Source organism: Elephas maximus, chromosome 6 (assembly GCF_024166365.1).
Source record: "Elephas maximus indicus isolate mEleMax1 chromosome 6, mEleMax1 primary haplotype, whole genome shotgun sequence".
NCBI classification, from domain to species: domain Eukaryota; kingdom Metazoa; phylum Chordata; class Mammalia; order Proboscidea; family Elephantidae; genus Elephas; species Elephas maximus.
Window position 1 is genome coordinate 36093979 of NC_064824.1, and position 20908 is coordinate 36114886.

At 35.1% G+C, this 20908-nt stretch overlaps 1 protein-coding gene across 1 annotated transcript in view; it reads right to left on the minus strand.

Annotated features, from left to right (window-relative positions):
* The window catches only part of LRP1B (LDL receptor related protein 1B), a 1748032-nt gene that overhangs the window by 58125 nt on the left and 1668999 nt on the right, over window positions 1-20908 (minus strand). The window contains exon 84 of the mRNA XM_049888441.1: window positions 13444-13605. Within this exon, the coding sequence (XP_049744398.1) occupies window positions 13444-13605 (162 nt within the window). The remainder of the gene's footprint in view (window positions 1-13443; window positions 13606-20908) is intronic.

Here is a 20908-nt window from a genome sequence, read left to right on the forward strand (position 1 = left end):
TTATAAGATTAAGACAAAAAAGAAAAAAAGAGCCAAAATTTGTCTCAATGATCAGTGTGGCAAAAGTCTAATATATAACTACCAACAAAGAAAACCCTTCCTTCGTATGAAACTTTTCATCTCATAAGTTTTGAGCATTTTATTGACCTGAATGACATAACAACTAAGATGTTCTGTATGTGATAAGAACGAGCAATAATGAGATGTAATTAATCGGTGCTAAGACAGTAGAGATTACCATGAAATTATGTAATAACACTTTATATTCGCAATACGAAAACTGTTATAACCTCTGTATGGTAATTACACTAAGAACTACACAGTAACATCAAACACAATCATGTAATCTAAAGGACAAAGATGAATATATAATTACTGAGTATTCATATGGTAATTAGGTAGAAAGTAACTGGAGAATAAGTGAATGGTTATTTTCTACAACAGAAATGAAATAATTTACAAAGGAGATCATATTTGCACTCTGTCTCTCTTCCTCTATCTTCCCTTTTCAAGCAACTAGAAATAAAAGGAAATACTCCATCTTTTAATCTTTTTCTAGCATCTGAACACACTGCATAAAAATGTGTGCATGTATATGCATTTATGAATATTTATCCCACTACCTCCCAGTCAATTCTGACTCACAGTGACCTTGTAGGACAGAGTAGAATTGCTCCATAAGGTTCCCAAGGGTGTAATCCTTTAAGGAAGCAGACTGCCTCATCTTTTTCCCATGGACTTGATTAGCATCCAAGCACTTAACCACTGCACCACTAGGGCTCTTTTGAATATTCATGGGAAAAACCCATAGCTAGAAAATCTCAAACTGTGTTTGACTTCTTTCCCAAACATTTCTTTCTAATGAAAAGTAATTGCCAAGACTATTTAGGTATTAACTCATGTTTGCAACTGGGCTACTCACATTGTTAGAGTTAGCAAAGTGTGAAATTTGTTTAAAAAGAAGAAAACCAAATTAAAATCATACTAGCTAAATAAGGGTGAGAATACTCAAGCAAGAATAGTGGTGAATGTGGGGAGCCTTTAATTGGTAATATAGAATAATTATGTAGGGGAAACTGAATTACACAGTTACATGCATATACACTGATCGCTCTATTTCACTGAATTTTGGTCTGGTCTTTAAAAAATAAGTTCTGTAAATTACCTTTAAGATTCATAATGTATCCAACCATTTAATAATTTAGGACTGCACACAAAAAAAATAAATAAAATGTAGGATTGGAGTATTTTCACAAGAAGAATAGGAAAATTCCTCAACGCACATAGCCAAACCTTCTATAAGTGAGGCTCCAGTTCTAACGCAATATGCATTCCTGCTTCACTGTAACTTCATTGTGTCCCATAAGGATCTGGTTCTATGAATTCTGCTAATCTTCTCCCCTGCAGGAAGGTTTATGGCTGTTTCTATGGAGGTATGAAATGTCAAAGAATTTCTAGGACACCCAATAATGATATTTTATGAACTTTTGATGAACATTTGTTATCAGGATGGCATTTTAAGAAAACAACAACAACACTGACCAGAACATGAGGAAATTAGAGGCTATGTCCATTCCTTCCTTTGGCTGACAATGTGACTTCATCTGAGCTATTTGACTAAATTCTCCAAGACACATTTTGGTCAACTTTGAACTGAGACAATTATATTAAATCTTAAAAAAATAAAAACTCATTGCTTTCAAGTCATTCCAACTCATAGCGACCCTATAGGACAGAGTAGACTGCCACTGCAGGGTTTCTAAGGAGGAGCTAGTGGATTCAAATTGCCAGCCTTTTGGTTAGCAGCCGAGCTCTTAACCACTGTGCAACTAGGGCTTCGTACTAAATCATACCTATGATTACTTCTAAATATAAAACACTGCCACGATACCCCCACACAGGGTCCTTAATAAAACCAAAGGCTAACTAGGGTCTCTTTCAAGTAAAATGATGGAATGCTGACTATGATGATGGTAAATACTCATTTTTAGGTGACATCTATAAGTCAGGCACTGTAACACGTAGTCTCATGCATTAGATGGTATTGGCCTCATTTTAAGGCACGAAGAGGTTAATCAACTTGTTCAAAATCACACACTAATAAACGGGAGAATTCATATTCAATCCCAAATAACTCTAATCTAGAAAATGAATTCTTATTTGATAATTCATACATTTGCTCATAAAAATCTAGAAAATACTCTTGAATACGCTTGATGCTCTCTTTCCTTTGCATATATTTAAAACTGAAATTGCCCCTATCTATATGGATATTTGAGGGTCTAATAACCAGTCAGAATGTTCAAGGGCCCTGGAGCAGCAAGAGCAGCAGTCCTTGGAGAGTCTGCATGATGCCACCAGAATCTACAACAGCAGAGCTCAGGAACAGATGCAGGTATTCCCACTACCGGTCCAAAGATTGACATTTCAGGTGAATTCTCAGCCTCCCATTCCAGCCCAAGTTGGACTTTTGCTTTCTCTATCCATTGATAATTGGTTTACAGCACTGGATATTTATACTAGAAAGACTCTCCTAAATATCACATGTGATCTACCAATTATCAGGCAGGATCAAACTTGGGTCACTCCAGACAAGTAAGACATGAAACTAACAGCCAAGAAATCACAAAGTAAAACATGTCTGAAGCTTTACCATTTGCTTACACCTATCTTACGGTGAGAACATTTGGAAGGTTTTCTGGAAACATTCTGAGATGCTTAAATACGTTAACAGGAGAGATTGTGGCCTTTCCTTCCCTAGAGCTGCGGAGAATCAGCGAGAGCCAGTTTTTGATCCAGCATGGTTTAGAGGCAAGAGAGATGAAGTAACTCATATAAGTTCACTTAGAATGTTATGATTTGTTGTCTTTGAAGGATTTATTTAGAAATTAGGAAACCGGACATAAGAAATATAAGAATGTATTCTTTTTTACATTCCTCAAATATTTTACACAGTCTAAGATATTTTAATAATTAAACTTATTTCATAAACCTAAATGTACCTTCCAATTTCAGAATTGAGTTTAATAAAGCAGATAAACATTGCATCCAGGTATGCAAATTAAATATCTATTACGGAAAGAATGGTAAGGGAGGCTAGAGAAGAGTTGATGCCTTTGAATAATGGTGTTGGCAATCAATGTTGAATACCATGGACTGCTAAAAGAATGAGCAAAACTGTCTTGGAAGAAGTACAGCCAGAAAGTTCCTTAGAAGCAAGGATGGCAAGACTTCCTCTCATGTACTTTGGACACATTACCAGGAGGGACCAGTAAAGTAGAGGGTCAGTGAAAAAGAAGAAGACCATCAACAAGAGAAAACGACACAGTGGCTGCAACAATGGGCTTAAACATAACAATGATTGTGAGGCTGGTGCAGGTCTGGGCAGTGTCCTGTTCTGTTTATACACGATAGCTATGAGTCAGGACCGACTTGACGGCACCTAACAACAACGACAGGGAAAAAAATGTGTGCTAAACTCTTATGAGAAATTATAAATTTTCATCAGCAAAGCATGTCTAAGGAAATTAGCATTTTCCAATTTATTACTAAAAATAGTAAAATATGCCAAATATTTCTATAGAAAAGACTAAAACATTTAATAAAACAAGACCCATCCTGAGAAAACTGGGCCATTTATGAGTGCCCAAGTAGAAGAAAAATGCAAAATTCAGAAAGTAATCACAAATTTGATTTGAGTCAATAACATATCGGATGATATTCTAAAAGAATTGGGATTTATACTTCTGACAGATTGCTGTTTCAAAATGCATATTAATAATGATAGCATCGATCATTTTACATAGTTAAAAATTAACTGGTACAACTAACATGACACTGTTTCATACAAATATATATATATACACACAAATATATATATAAGAAACCTATATAAGATGTTCAATAATTTTTGCATATAAACGATGTTCTGGTATGAGTATTCCTCTATTTATAAAGCAGTCTGGCTAGAAAATGTTTTAGAAAACAACCGTAAAGTGATGGAGAGCTATTTGAGACTTGCAAGCAAGCTGACTTGTAGATGAGAGTTAATTATGGTTTATCCAGTTAGGTTAAGTGAATACCAAATAAGTGAATAAGGACATGAGGGCTTAAAAACAATGGAATAAATAATGAAAATATGGATGGTATCTTTGTGACTGTAAACAACCTATTTACCATATTTAGGCACTCATTCCTCAATAGAACATTGAAGGTTTAATTAATTTCTGATTACTAAACTATATTAACATCTATTATGTTAATATGGCCTTGCCTCCAGAATGCTTGTACTCTACTGGAAACTTCCAGGTTAACATAGTTGAAAAAGAAAAACCACCTGCGAAAGTTAATTTTATGTGTCAGCTTGGCTAGGCTACAGTGCCCAGCTGTTCGGTCAAACGCTAGTCTAGATGCTGATGTGAAGTAGTTACACGCGATTAAACCAGTGGGCCTTAAATAAAGTAGAATAACCTCCATAATGTGGGTGGGCACCATCCAATCAGGTGAAGGTCTTAAGACCAAAAAGGGAGTTTTCCATAGTGTGTATTCTATCTCCCGACTATAAATAGACATTTTGCCTGAATTTCTTTACTTTTTACTTTTCCCATCACCAGATCTGTGGATTTGGGGATAAAAGACTGCAGGAAATTTCAGCCTGCTGCCTTCACTATGAATTTTGGACTGGCCAGTCCCCCACAATCTTGTGAGCCAATTTCTTAAAATAAAGCAGTTCTCTCTCTCTATATATATTTATAAAAATATAAATTTATATATAAATATATACAAATAAATATGTTTTTGTATCTATAAAGTAGATATAGGTTATTTATAGATACTTATTTATTAATTAATTTATTTATGTTTTATAGGATCTTGACTATGATAATAGTTGATTTTAGTTAGCCAATACATGAAATTAGTTTTTTAAAAAAAGGTCGTTCAGAGCACAAAGTGTTAACTCATTTTTTGAACATTGGAAAGGGTTTCATGGAAAAATGGGAGATAAAGAACAGTGGAGCGTAGAAAACCGTGGAAAAGATCATCCCAATGAGAGCATCATGAAGAAAGTTACTGTCATCAGGTGGGAGGGGATGCCCTACCTCATCACCATCATAACCTGGGGGTTGCCTGTGTACAATATGGTGTTCGTACAACGTCCAAATCACATAACGTCCCGTTTCACTGAATGTATTGTGGATATGAAGTGATGCATGGTTGTAGTTAGTTTCTTAATTTACTTTATTTTTTACCATCTCATTTCCCACCACTTGACATATGATATATTGGTCTATTATAAATAACAAAGTACACCATAAGAAAAGATTTATGACTAAATCTCAAGTCTTAGTGGCTGGCATAAATTAGATATTCCATTAATATTTGTTGAATTAATGAATGAACACTGCCCCTTGGAAAGTCAAACACTTAAGAAGGCAGAAAACAAGAATCAGGTTGCCTTTTTTTTTAGTTTAAAAACCCAAAAGCCAGTCATAAATTTATATAAATATGGGATCAATCAAGGCCTGTTTTTCCCACCCCTAAAATGAACTGAAGTTTTCTGGGATGTGTCTGTTTGTGTTCAGGGAGGTAGAAGGAGGGAGATGGAAGAGAAAAATCAGAAGGGAAGCAGAGACAGATGTCATCAAGTTCCAGTCACAGGGACTATATCTGGTGTCTCCACGGCACTCAGCTGCTGGATCAATGAGCCTACTACAGTCACTCCAGCCCGCCATGTGAACAAGAAGTGTGACCCGCCAAGTCCCCAGAAATGGGCATTCCAGGAAATTGGACTAAAATTTTCGAATAGGTTTCGTTTTGTGGTTATAGGCTAACCTGTGTGTGGAAACAAACATAACCAAGTAACTGTTCTCTTCAATGGTCTGATCTATTTATTTTTATATGACTCAGTGTAGAATTCCATTCTAAATTTGTGGATCATATCAGAAGTTATAAAATGAAGCATCTAACACCATACAGGGATGCTATGAAATGAATACATTTACTTCCATTACCTGAATTAAGAATTATTAAATGTATACCTTAACTTAAATATGTATATATACTATAAAACATAGAAACAGGTGCTCAAAAACCTATTAAAATGAAAATAAAAAAATAATAATATTTTCATTTGATTTTACAATTCACAAAGGACTTCTATTGATTACCTCACTTTAAACTCTCAACTCTGAAAAGCAGATAATTATAATTATTAGTTTTTTATAGTTGCTGTTTTAAAACAAATCATCATGTAACTGATTTTGACTTATGATGATGAAAAAAGTAATTTGAAAATTGAAAGTTGTAGAATAGTATTTTATAGCTCACAAATGTCTACTTTTAATGGTTTAAGTGATGCTGGAAGAATGTTCTCATTCCATTTCATTACCTCTAAAGTCCAGTATCTCTTCTTCAAATCTGGATTTCAGTCTGATAGGTTCAGAGAGTGAACTCAGAATGCATATCCAGTGAAATTCCAGAAATCCACTGAAACAATATGTATTTTTTTTTTTAATGTGTTGGTTTTGTCTGGACAAAGAATCCTTGAAAAGATCAGAAACCTACCCTCCAATTTAAGGAACACTGAAATCTGGAGCTGAAAAATTCTAGCTTAATTGCAGTTCTTCATGATCTGTAGGTAACATGGAAGTGACCGTCGTTCCTGGCCTCTGACAAGATGACACTACCCTCCAATTTAAGGAACACTGAAATCTGGAGCTGAAAAATTCTAGCTTAATTGCAGTTCTTCATGATCTGTAGGTAACATGGAAGTGACTGTCGTTCCTGGCCTCTGACAAGATGACACTACCCACACTAGACAGTTAAATAAAGCACCATTCATTACATGGTCATATCCACCCCAATTTGTTTGTTTCTGCCACTGTGTTGGTTTATTTATATCAATTGATTTTCAGGGAAAGCTTGCCCTCAGATCACCACAATATAGATTTTCTGAGTTCTCAAAACAAATAAATTGCGAATTATTTCATCAAATTGAAAATTAGGTCACATTATTACCATGGACTTGGTCATGGATTCTCAGTTGGAATTGCAGGTCTAAAAAGTCTAATTTAGCCACTTGATCTTTGAATTAGCCTTCTAATGATATTCTGAATGAAATGACTTTCTATTTCTCAAGATGCCCCACACTTAATGGGTATCTGATTCCTTGGGGCAATCACTAATAAGTGGGCTTTTTTCCTAATAGTTCATTTTCATATAATTAAGCACTTAAATAGTGAAAAATTATTGGCTATATCTGGGATTTCCTTTTTTTCTTAACTTTTTAATGTTGCTTCATTTGTTGGAAATTTTAATGGATTTTAGAATTTACTCATTATTCACATCAAATTTATGACAATTCTTTCCATTCATGACAGCGAAACTGAAGAAATAAATAAAATTATGAACACACTGTTTTGATTTAGGCAAAGATCTGCTCTTCTTTATTTGGTAGGTTACATAACCATAGGATAAATAACAAATCCTCTTTTCTTTGGCCTTTTGCACCATGGGACTCAGGAGCTATTATACATTTAGGATCTTGAGATTTCTTTTCTTTTTTTTTTTTTAATCTTGAAAGCTGACTATAGCACACTGAACTTTTATCTCTCTTACCATTCTTATCAATAATCAGGATAAATATAAAATGTTTTTTACCATTATATTAACCACCAGAAGAAGTCTATCTCTGCATACAATACAGTAATGGTACCCTCTTGTGATATTGAGATCTTCAGCAGTTAAACATGAAAGTTATTACATTCACTATAAGATTGCAAATTTATTTTATCTTTTCTCTTTAAAGCTTTTAAAGATTCCTATTTCGTGGATTTTTTTTTTTCTTCAAAACATCAGTGGACATTCTAAATTTGATATAAATCACTGTGTTAAAAATTCTTCTTAAATTTACATTTGAATTAATTCTTTTAAAATGACATTTATGGAGGCATTCAACTAGAAACAATTTGCTTGGTTTGAGGTAAACCTCAAGTAAATATTTTTGTTTAATCTGTGTGTTGGTCTATGTATGATTTATGTACTATTGTTTTCAAATACCCATTTCTGTTTGCAGATAATTATTTACGAATCCGTGAAGTTTACTTAACACCAAGTACAGCAGAATCACAATCGCTGCCTCTACTCATACGAAGCCTTGCATTTTTTAAATTTTGTTTTTTGAGAACTCCCAACTGGGCATGTTCAGTTTATTTTAATACAAATGACACTCTAGACAGTTAAACTAGTGCCATCGAGTCGTAGCAACCATTAATTGTCTGACACATTATTTTCAACCTTCAGCTAAGTCTTTTTAGGGTTGCCTTTAATTGTCTTTCATATTACCGTGTATATTCATTCTTCCATAAATTGGAAAAAGAAGAGTACATACCTGTCTATTCTGTTAATATGGCATGAAAGGAGAGGGAGATCAAACCGTTCATCTTGTCATGACTGAGGGGTGAAGCACTGTTTCTAGAGTATTGCGAGATTAAAGTTGTCTCAAAATCAATACTTCAGTAGCTGGCATGGAAACAAGTTGCCGCTATGCTAGCAAGCATAATTATTAAACATTCTTAAAGATTATTTTTCGGTAGTCCATGACCCCTAAAATTCCAAGTGAAAGTTACATGGCATAAGATAAAAATTTATCAACAGCAAACTTTGTAAATATGCTGCTGGAATTTGAAACGTAATCATATAAATAAAAATAACAGTGTGCTTCTATATGATATGGCAATAAAACACGCTTTCTGATCTCCGACTGATCCTTTTTGGCAATGTAACTTTAAGCTGTAGCTTTTCCTGACTTTTAATCTGAAAAGAGATGCCATTTGGTTTTCTATTCATCAAGATTTATATGACACATCATCAAACAATTTTTCACCCAATTTCAGAATGAGTGATATTCATAAGTGCTCAATATATGAGTTGAGTAAACTAATTTTCATAAACAGAAAAAGTATTTTGACTCACATATGATGTACTACCTACTTGGAAAAAATCTACCTCAAATTTTAATAAAACATTTTTTATATATTTTCCTTGAGGAATAAATAAGCACATTTCACCACAATCTTTTCCCTCTTATTATTATTACTTCCATTTCCATTAATTGAAGTTGTAACATTATAGCATAAATCCATTTTTAATAATTCTAGTTTTACTATAGAGTCAAAAATGTGTCCAATATAAAATTTGCCTTCAAAAATATTTTTTTCTAACTCTGACAGTTTCCTCTAAATCATCTTAAAGAAAAAAATAGTTAAAATAATTACATTATATTACCATTAGCTCACCATTCTCTATCATGGTCACACGGGAGGCGAAATGCATCTATTCCAGGTACATTAGTTCAAAACGAATTCTAATTTACACTATATTTTTTCAAACCAAGAACACAAGCGCACAGTTTCTTGCAGTTCTGGGACCTCGATGAGCTGGTAAGGAAAGGTGGTGCAGAGCTCTGGCCTTTCGTTTTGAATGGAGACTTGTGAAAACAAAAAAAGCTGCTGCGGGTGATGGGGCTTGTAGTAGAGGGTTGGAAACAGGATCCGTATACTTTGTTTACATTCCTTCTCACTCCTAATCACCATCTACTAAATTCCAGGCACTGAGTTAAATCCCCTGACTGATAAGGTATACAAAACACGGAATAGATGGTCAAGACAATGAATGATATTAAAACTTTGTGAGAAGTGCCAAAGAGAGGTACTAAAAGATCTAGAGCAAAGGGGAGTTAGGAAGACAAAGTGGGGGCAGGAAATGTCTCTGGCACCACTGTATCCTCAATGCCTAATAGTGATGGGCTCACTGAAGATACCAACACATGTTCACTGACTGAATAAATGAATAAGGCTACTCTAGAAGACACATGAAAAAAATAATCCCATCATGTTATCCCATATGGTAGGCTCACATCTATAGTTCAAAACGAAACTGTTTCATACTTACTTGATAGACTATGGTTCCAGTATCCATTAGAATACATATCTTTGGATTACTGACAGGAACTCCTACCTCTATTAACTTGAGACACTACTTAATGTCTGCACTTATTGGAAGCAGTGGGAGTAAGCCGTAACAGGTTTACTTCTAATAAGCTGAGTTCTAATTGAAATAATAATAGGCCCCAAGCAGAGGACTTTGAAAATATCAATGAGAGGACAAGCAGGCCACTATTTAATTTGAACACCTGGTTCCTTGAAACATGTTGATTTGGTCCACACTGGCCCTTTTACCCTAATATTATTAACATTTAATTAGAAATAATCTCAGATATTCCTGACCTCATACTTAACACCTGGGTGCTGTGTTTATTTATTTCTTTGATTTATACTAGGAATCCTTGCTCCAGAATAGTGTGTAAGGCAACTGTATTTGTTCTTGAACAACTTACTTAAGGAACGCTTAATTTTATTTGTGCCATTATTTCTCTCTGTCTCTCCTCCTTGGGCTGCTGTTGTTAAAATGAACCTGCTTTTCAGACCTCAAGATTTTATATTGCCATTCTGGTTTTGAAATATTTTTACTCAGCACAACTAAGAATTGATGTTTTACCTCCCACTAAGGGACCTTTAATTAGGCACTGTAATGAACCATTCTGTCTTTCCTTCATTTATTGAGGAAAGATTTTTGTATAAGCAAGATACAATTTTGACAGAACACGAGACCTACTGAACTTTGCCCACTCACATCTAATAGATCCTAAATTTATTACGAATTTGTCAGCTATTGGATTTATCATTTTAATGACACTGTCCACAGACTTATTATGCTGCCAAAGGACAGTATCACTGTACTCTAAGAAACATTTGTTGACATCTTGATCAACAACTCCTGGGGTCCAATTCTGAGTATAGTATTACTGTTTCTGGACCTTGAGTAAGTTATTTAACCTCTGTGTAAGGATTAATTGGTTAATTTTAATAAGAGCTTTTCAGTAATTGGTGGGAAATGCTTTGGCTGCTAATAGTGATAATAAAATTATAATGCACTCTTTTATAAAATATCAGGCTACCTCAGACTGTGATTCTATTAAGTTGCCAATTAAAATATAAACTAACTGAATTTATTCTTTCTAAGAATCCAAGTTGCTATAATGAAGGCCACACGCAGTGTGTGTGTGTGTGTGTGTGTGTGTGTATGTTCAAAAAGATTCAAGAATGGTGATGCTTCAATTAAAAAGGAAAAAAAAAAAAAAACTTCTGCCCTATGATGATGCACAAATTGGGAACCAAGAAATAAAAGATTCATAAGTAAATACTAGGTCTAGATAAATCATACATAGTTATCATATGGTCAAACATTGATTAAATGTAGCCTTTGTACACTCCATTATTTTTTTTCTGTTAAATATATGCAAATTACTTTTGATCATTTATTCATCTGTGTGATTGTTCATTTGTTTATACAACAAATGCTGTCTCAAAAAGGTCCTTGTGTAGTATGAGAGATGTACACAGTTCACTATAATACTGGGTAGAAAGTGATCAGAGTCAAAAGAGAGGTATAGCAACAGTGACTTGAAATTTCAGAAGAATAGATTAATTCACACTAAGTAGTATTTAAAAACATTTCAAAAAGAAAATAGTGTTTAAGAGAGACACAGACAGATAGGATTTGGCTTGAAGAGATGGAGGTGGGGAGAAATTAAAAGAAAATTCATTCTTTGAAAAAAATAGCATGAAAAATCACAATGGCAGAGAAGTTGACTTTTATATGGTGAAGAGTGATCAGTACGGTTTGATTAGAATAAAGGCTACAAAAATAGTTACGGATAGTCATGAGGGCTTTGTTACACAGTAAAGTATTTGGCGTTGTGCCTTGTTTGCCTGGAAAATATTGGGGGTTGTGAGCATAGTGGAGCAGAAATGAAAAAACCCCAGAAGCTATTAGATGGAAATTTTGTTGAGTTGCTATGCTATGTTAAAAAGAGGGAGATGATAGAGTGACAAGGACAGGGGGAGGAAGGAGTGAATGGGTTATATGCATATAACCAGACTGTATTTGTCAGATAAGCTCTGCTGGCCTGATGCTACCTATCACTTAAGAGCTTGAGCAAGCCATGTAAAAATGGCCATTTGCTTTGGGTGATCGCATTTAAATATGTCAAGGAGAGACTGATCTAATTCAAGGAGAATAAATGCTTGGAGAGGAGAACACTAATTTGAAATTAAATTTGTCTCATTGCTGCAGAAGAAGTGAATCATCCTCAATGTTAGAGACAAAATATTTGGTAATATTCTTGATTCCAAGCCAGTGCATATAGCTCGATTCTTTGCTGTTCCATGTACTTCCAATAATGTCTAGAGTCCCAAGACATCTCTGTAAGGTACTCAATGATATCAAACCACATAAGGACCACACTGTTAAGTAATTTTAAAGAGTGTAGGCACTGGGGGTGAATTGCCTGGATTTGAATCTTGATTCTCCCAATTACTGCATGATATTCAGAAGGCTATGGGGCCCTGGTAGTACAGTGGTTAAGCATTCAGCTGCTAATCAAAATGTCAACAGTTTGAATCCACCAGCCGCTCCTTGTAAACCCCATGGGGCAGTTCTACTTTGTCCTATAGGGTTGCTATGAGTTGGAATCAACACTACAGCAATGTTTTTTTTTGTTTGTTTTAATTTAAACTGTCTATTTTTTTTTAATTCCTCTTTAACCTAATCTGTAAAATGAGAATACTTATTTCATTGGTATGATTAAATAATAGAACTAATACAAAAAAAAGTACAAGAAAACTTGGAACACAGAAAGAAAACAATTTTGTTTGAGATGAAAAGCAATTTTTTTTCCTTATGAATAAAAACTGCCATTATAACTCCTCTTTTGAGAATAGACACAAGAAGAAAAACAGTAGATGCACATAGGAGAAAATAGCTTGGAAGGTGTGGTAGTAGGAGCTTGTGGCAATTCTCCTTTGATGACTTCTATTTTTATCAAAGAAATAGGAAACAGTTCCTCAGGTGAGACTGAAGTTGGGGGCAAGTACTGGAGGCTTGAGGAGAAAGAACAAGTTAGGACACAGACTTAGAGTAGGAGAGTCAGTAGATTAGTGAAATACAGGGCAAATCATATTATGTGTCCAGTTGAGTTTAGGAATAAACATTCAAATGAGATCTGCTTATATTACTATATGTTTTTCTGTTGTTGTGTCCAGCTATGAGGATACCAGTTCAGGGTAGATGGAGAACTGGATTTAGCCATGGTTATAATTTTCCAGCAAAGTATAATAGAAGTAAAATAAAGTGGAAGAATTGAGGGCGTATATAAGAGCATGACTGTACCGATGAGCTGTGGAATCTGGGGAAAGAAGAAAGAGAAGAATGAGGAATAATAAAAAGAATCATCAGAGTTGGAATGATGGAAAGATTGGACCTGAAAAATAAAGAATGGATGAAGTTGAGATAAAACTGGCTTTACGTGTTGTCCTCACTTACAGTACTGGCATCTGTCTCCAGTGTATTCAGGCTGGCAGAGGCAGTAAGGCTGGTTCCCAGCTGTCACACCGCAGCTTCCTCCATTTTGACAAAAGTCCTCACAGACTGTCTTACCACAGTTTGGCCCGGTAAACCCCAGAACACAGCTGCAAGTGGGTCTCCCTATTGAAAAAAGAAACAGGTAGTAGGAACACAAATTAATAGACTGAAATGGTTTATGTTCATGGAAACACCATTGGATAAGAATCAGGAATCCAGGACTCTGGTCAAGGTTTGTCCACTGTTTAATCCATGACCTTGGGCAGTAATACGAACTCTTTGGGTCTCAGTTTCCCAATATATTCAATAAATTCTGTATTAAAAGACAACTAAGGTTAACATCAGATAAAATAATTGGTCATTTTATGAGTAATTATGCATGCATACCTGTGTCAAGGGCTTATATTATTCTTTGTATTTCTTTTTCATGTCCATTTTACCTACCCAATTATTTTTTGCTCTACTCATGTGGGGTAGTGCATGCTCTGTTGTCCATCAAAATGTAAAATATAAACAATTATATTTCCCAGTGGTCAATTGTCATCCAACGACCACTGCTGAATCTACGTAAAGCATGACCATAAACTGATTATAAGTAAATACTTTAATAACTTAAAGTGTGCATGTTATCTATAATGATTAGATTTGTTAACAGAGACAGTTATTTTGTTTTATTTAAATACACATTATTTTAGTACATAAGTGCTTAAAAAGCCCTAGTGATCTCATTTTTATATTTTTATGCATGTTAAGGGACCGTCACTTGCGGTCAAGCAAATTGTAAGATTGTTTAGAAGCTTAATGTGAATGGAACAAAACAGAAAATCTGACAAATCATCTTCAGATATCTTTCTCTATTTGCTCTGTGGGACCAACACCACTCTGCAAGACACCTTTAAGGGGTTTTGAACATAACACAGTTAACTATTACTCCAGAAATCTGTCTCTTTCACTGCCCAGCCTGTGAAGGACGAAGTAGAAAATGGAGTAATGAACAAGTGCTGTAGGAGAGAATAAGGAAAACAAAACAATACCCAACAAAACAATATGAAATGAATGGCTATCATTTGAATGGGGGAAAGAATGAGATTTTTAGAGGCTTTAATAATGTAAAGAGCAACATGAAAGAAAATAAGAGAAATAAATCAATAGATCTCAATTAACCAGAACTTAGAAAATGTCACTTAGTAACTAGCATTGCGGAATGTCCTCACCATCCCTTCTCTCACCTTTATAGGCATGGAAGCATGGTTAGAGTGGTCAGAGGAATGCATGGCGGTAAGACTCACTAAGACTTGAAGCATGAAAGTGATATATATGTAATTATCCTCTACTGCCAAACATAGATTTTACATTGAAAGACTTTTTTTTTTTTGTAAAGCATTTTTATGTTAAGTGAATAGAATCCCTCCAAATAAAACCTACCTTTATTTACAGTAGAATGAATAAATCGGGGCTCTACTTTTTATTTTAAATTGTGGCTCTACTTTTTTATCCGTCAATGAGATGGATTGACACAGTGGCTGCAACAATGGACTCAAGCATAACAGTGATTGTGAGCATGGCGCAGGACCCAGCAGTGTTTTGTTCTTCAGTATGCAGGGTCCCCATGAGTCGCTCAATGGCTAGTAACAACAACTTTTTATTTTACTTTCAGAGGGCTCTACATACAAAGTATATGCTAGAAACTTTTGCTCTAAATGAAGAAAGTCATATATATTTTTGTAGTGAGTAATCTTGTTTTAAAAATTAACATTTTTAAAAGTTATTAGTTTGATGGCCAATAAGTGCCTATTAATAGATTGAGAAAAAAAAGTAAATTTTATAGACCTTAAAAGCTGAGTAATCTTACATTTTCCATTGCCAGAAAATGATTTCATAACTTTTAGCTAGATAGTTTTCTTATAATAGAAACATTTTTTCTAGTTGCTTATATAGAAACAAAGTATCTTCACCGGAACATTAATGGGTGAAAAATATAGATACAAATAAGAGAACAAATAGCGGTAGACGATGACGAGGGTAAATAAAATAATTGTTGGAACACAGTTACTGAGAAAAATGAAAGCCCAGAACACATGGAGTGATGCTGCTGCTTTGTTTAAAGCTTGTATATGACTTACAGAGAAATAGGACATACAGACAACAGTACAAATTAACAAGAGCTAAAAGTGAAACTGGAGTCCCTGGGTGGTAAAAATGGTTAACGTACTCAGCTGCTAACCAAAAGGTAAGAGGTTTGAGTTCATCCAGAGTCTCTTAAAAAGAAAGCCCTGACGATCTACTTCAAAAAAAAAAAAAAAAGTCATTGAAAACACTGCGGAGCCCAGTTTCACTCTGACACACACAGGGTCGTCCTGAGTCAGAAGGGACACGATGGCTACCGGTACCGGTAAATGTGAAACAAAGTGCAGAAAATACAGGAGAGATCAAAAAGTGCTGGAAAAAATCAGAGAAAGTGTCATGTAGAGGTAGAAATTAAACATTGTAGATTTATGTTTTTTTATTACCTTCTGGTGTTTTTCCTTTTTTAATTAGTGGTTAAAAAAAAAAAAAAAAAGTAAAATGGGAGAAGTTTGAAAGATGCAAACACAACCTGCTGAGATACTTGAAAATTCCTCCCACTCAGCCACTCAGAGAAATGACATTATGGTTTCATCTCATCTACAGCTGTTTTGAAACTAGGGCAGAGTGACCAGGTTGTCTCCTAGCAAGCATACACTTCACGTCACTAAGATTCCAGCTGAATTATTTTGAAAAAAGCTCTTCATTCTCTTTCTTTGAAGAGAAGATTTCTTCTTGACAAGTGGAAATCTTCATATTCAGGGGAATATTATCTTACTTGAAACTGTGTGGTGATGCAGCAGGTCTTTTGTTTGCTGATGGGAAATGAACCATCTGTTGCAGAATTTTAAAATGAGCACTCTGGGCGCTCACTAACAAGCCTCACTGGATTCAGTTATATAGATTTTTTTAGGTAGCAGAATTTGCTTTTGATATTTGAAAGGGAAGAGTACTGTTACGATGACTAAGATACAGATTTATAGCAGCAATCCATCCACGGAGCTGGGAGTTGACAACCTACAAGAGTGGTGCAATCAGAAAGAGCACCAATTAATCTGAGGAAGGAGGAGGAGGAGAGTTCCCTGGCTCTAATCAGTCTAGTGTCTACAGCTCCAGCATTAAGAGCGCAGGCTGTCTGATTGCCTATTTCTACCTGTTCCAATTACTGGCTGTGTGATTGTGGGCAAATATCACCTCTCTGCTTGCTTCCTTGTGTACAAAATGGGGAAAATAACAGTACCTACCTTGTTAGGTTGTTGTGTAGAATCATGTAGAATAAGTGAGATAAGGTATGCAAAGCATTTCTAATAATACAGGCCCAGAGAAAGTGCTCAATTACATGTTAGCTCTGATTATTATCATTATTCCTACTGAGTGAGGTCCACCACTTATAGGCTTAAGTGGTGTGTCTACAAAAGCACTATGGCATTTTAAGCAAATCGTTCTGAAAATTTCATTCAATTACGCATGTTTATTTAAGTTACAATTAAATTTGAATTTATTTTTGCAGTACTGATGGAATAGAGCAGGAAGTATCCATCAGCTACACTCTTAGACTCCAACATGTTTGAATATTACCCCTCTGAAGGATGGGTCCTTCTCCCCTCTTCAGCTTCTAAACAAGTTTAACCTTACCTTCTAAAAAGAAAAGAACATAGAGCGAGATAGAGAACAAAACAAAGGGAAAACGTTCAGGCCTACTATCTGCCAAGTCAATCCATGTCAAATTTTAATATATCCTTGAGCTTCTTCAAAAGAAATTTACACTCACTGTTTCCAGTTCTACCTATATATGACAAAGTCAACTAATCATAAAGTCACATTATAATCCTACACTGTGTTTATAGGTTTTTTTTTTTTTAAGTACATAGAATAATGTGTTTTAATCTATTACTTCTTTTTGTGCTCTCAAAAGAGGGGCAGATTCTGCAATGTATTGCTCCTAAAAACCAATTCTGATTCCGTGATGGTAAGAAAGGTTTAAGAACTGATAAGTTAATATGCAGTATTCTCTTTACTGTGTATTTATGTACTTTTAATATATATACATATTTTAATAATATTTTATTGTGTTTTCGGTGAAAGTTTACATGGTAAATTAGGTTCCCATTTGACAACTGCCACACAAATTGTTCAGTGACATTAGTTACATTTTTCACAATGTGTCAACATTCTCTTTAATTGTGCTCTGGATGTTCCATTTCTAGTACTCTAGTTTCCCTGTCCTCTTCTCTTCTCATCTTTGCCTATCATCCAGAGATACTCTTTAAACCCTGAACCAAAACTATCCCCTGAGGTCTCCTGTTAATGAAATGACAGATTGGCACACAGAATATCTGTAAGTCCTCTAGTCTCAACTTGTCCAGTAAGTCTGGACTTAAGACTTTGAGCTCTGTTCCACATTTTTCTCCCATTCTGTCAGGGTCCATCTATTGTGGCCCTTATCAGAATGGTCGTAGTAGTAGCTGGGCGCCAAATAGTTCTTCTGCTCCCTGGGTAGATGAGGCTGTGGCTCGTGTAGACTATTAGCCCTAGATACTAGTTTATTATCTGAGACTTTGGTTTCCTTCTTTCTCTTTTGCTCCTGACGAGTAGAGACCAATAGTTATAACTTAAATAGCTCCTTGCAAGCTTTTACATTCCCACCAGCAGTGTATAAGAGTTACAATCTCTCCGCACCCTCTCCAACATTTATTTTGTGTTTTTCGGATTAATGCCAGCCTTGTTGGAGTGAGATGGAATCTCATCGTAGTTTTAATTTGCATTTCTCTAATGGCTAATGATCGAGAGCATTTTCTCATGTATCTGTTAGCCGCCTGAATATCTTCTTTAGTGAAGTGCGTGTTCATATCCTTTGCCCACTTTTTGGTTGGGTTGTTTGTCTTTTTGTGGTTGAGTTTTAACAGAATCATATAGATTTTAGAGATCAGGCGTTGGCCGGAGATGTCATAGCTGAAAATTTTTTCCCAATCTGTAGGTGGTCTTTTTACTCTTTTGATGAAGTCTTTAGATGAGCATAGGTGTTTGATTTTTAGGAGCTCCCAGTTATCGGGTTTCTCTTTGTCATTTTTGGTAACATTTTGTATTCTGTTTATGCCTTGTATTAGGGCTCCTAACGTTGTCCCTACTTTTTCTTCCATGATCTTTATTGTTTTAGTCTTTAGGTCTTTGATCCACTTGGAGTTAGTTTTTGTGCATGGTGTGAGGTATGGGTCCTGTTTCATTTTTTTGCAAATGGATATCCAGTTATGCCAGCACCATTTGTTAAAAGACTATCTTTTCCCCAATTAACTGACACTGGGCCTTTGTCAAATATCAGCTGCTCATATGTGGATGGATTTATATCTGGGTTCTCAATTCTGTTCCATTGGTCTACGTGCCTGTTGTTGTACCAGTACCAGGCTGTTTTGACTACTGTGGCTGTATAATATGTTCTAAAATCAGGTGGGGCGAGGCCTCCCACTTTCTTCTTCTTTTTCAGTAATGCTTTACTTATCCGAGGCTTCTTTCCCTTCCATATGAAGTTGGTGATTTGATTCTCCATCACATTAAGAAATGTCGTTGGAATTTGAATTGGAAGTGCATTGTATGTATAGATGGCTTTTGGTAGAATAGACATTTTTACTATGTTAAGTATTCCTATCCATGGGCAAGGTATGTTTTTCCACTTATGTAGGTCCTTTTTAGTTTCTTGCACTAGTACTTTGTAGTTTTCTTTGTATAGGTCTTTTACATCTTTGGTAAGATTTATTCCTAAGTATTTTATCTTCTTGGGGGCTACTGTGAATGGTATTGATTTGTTAGAGTACAATTTTTTCTAATAATCTGATATGATTCTTTTAATTTCAGTTGGGTCTGTTGTGATATGGCCCATCTTATTTCTTACTCAGGTTGTTTGTTTCCTTTCCTGTATTTCTTTAGTCAGTCTGGCCAATGGTTTATCAATTTTGTTACTTTTTTCAAAGAACCAGCTTTTGGCTTTGTTAATTCTTTCAATTGTTTTTCTGCTCTCTGATTCATTTAGTTCAGCTCTAATTTTTATTATTTGTTTTCTTCTGGTGCCTGATGGATTCTTTTGTTGCTCGCTTTCTATTTGTTCAAGTTGTAGGGACAGTCCTCTGATCTGGGCTCTTTCTTCTTTTTGTATGTGTGCATTTATTGATATAAATTGACCTCTGAGCACTGCTTTTGCTGTGTCCCAGAGGTTTTGATAGAAAGTGTTTTCATTCTCATTGCATTCTATGAATTTCTTTATTCCCTCCATAATGTCTTCTGTAACCCAGTCTTTTTTCAGCAGGGTATTGTTCAGTTTCCAAGTATTTGAGTTCTTTTCCCTAATTCTTCTGTTATTGATTTCCACTTTTATGGCCTTGTGGTCTGAGAAGATGCTTTGTAATCTTTCGATGTTTTGGATTCTGCAAAGGTTTGTTTTATGACCTAATATGTGGTCTATTCTAGAGAATGTTCCATGTGTGCTAGAAAAAAAGTATACTTTGCAGCTGTTGGGTGGAGTGTTCTGTATAAGTCTATGAGGTCAAGTTGGTTGATTGTAGCAATTAGGTCTTCCGTGTCTCTATTGAGCTTCTTAGTGGAAGTCGTGTCTTTCTCTGAAAGTGGTGTGTTGAAGTATTCTACTATAATTGTGGAGATGTCTATCTCACTTTTCAGTTCTGTTAAAGTGTGTTTTATGTACCTTGCAGCCCTCTCATTGGGTGCATAAATATTTAATATGGTTATATCTTCCTGGTCAATTCTCCCTTTAATCATTATGTAGTGTCCCTCTTTATCCTTTGTGGTGGATTTAACTTTAAAGTCTATTTTGTCAGAAATTAATATTGCTACTCCTGCTCTTTTTTTGCTTGTTGTTTGCTTGATATATTTTTTTCCATCCTTTGAGTTTTAGTTTGTTTGTGTCTCTAAGTCTAAGGTGTGCCTCTCGTAGGCAGCATATAGACGGATCGTGTTTCTTTATCCAGTCTGAGACTCTCTGTCTCTTTATTGGTGCATTTAGTCCATTTACATTCAGCGTAATTATAGATAAGTATGTGTTTAGTGCTGTCATTTTGATGCATTTTTGTGTGTGTTGTTGACAATTTCATTTTTCCACTTACTATTTTGTGCTGAGATGTTTTTCTTTGTAAATTGTGTGTTCCTCGTTTTCATAGTAGTTGAATTTATGTTTGCTGAGTCGTTATGCTTTTCTGGGTTTTTATTTTGAGTTATGGAGCTATCATACTTCTTTGTGGTTACCTTAATATTTACCCCTATTTTTCTAAGTAAAAACCTAACTTGTATTGTCCTATATCGCTTTGTTTCCCTCTCCATATGGCAGTTCTATGCCTCCTGTATTTAGTCCCTCTTT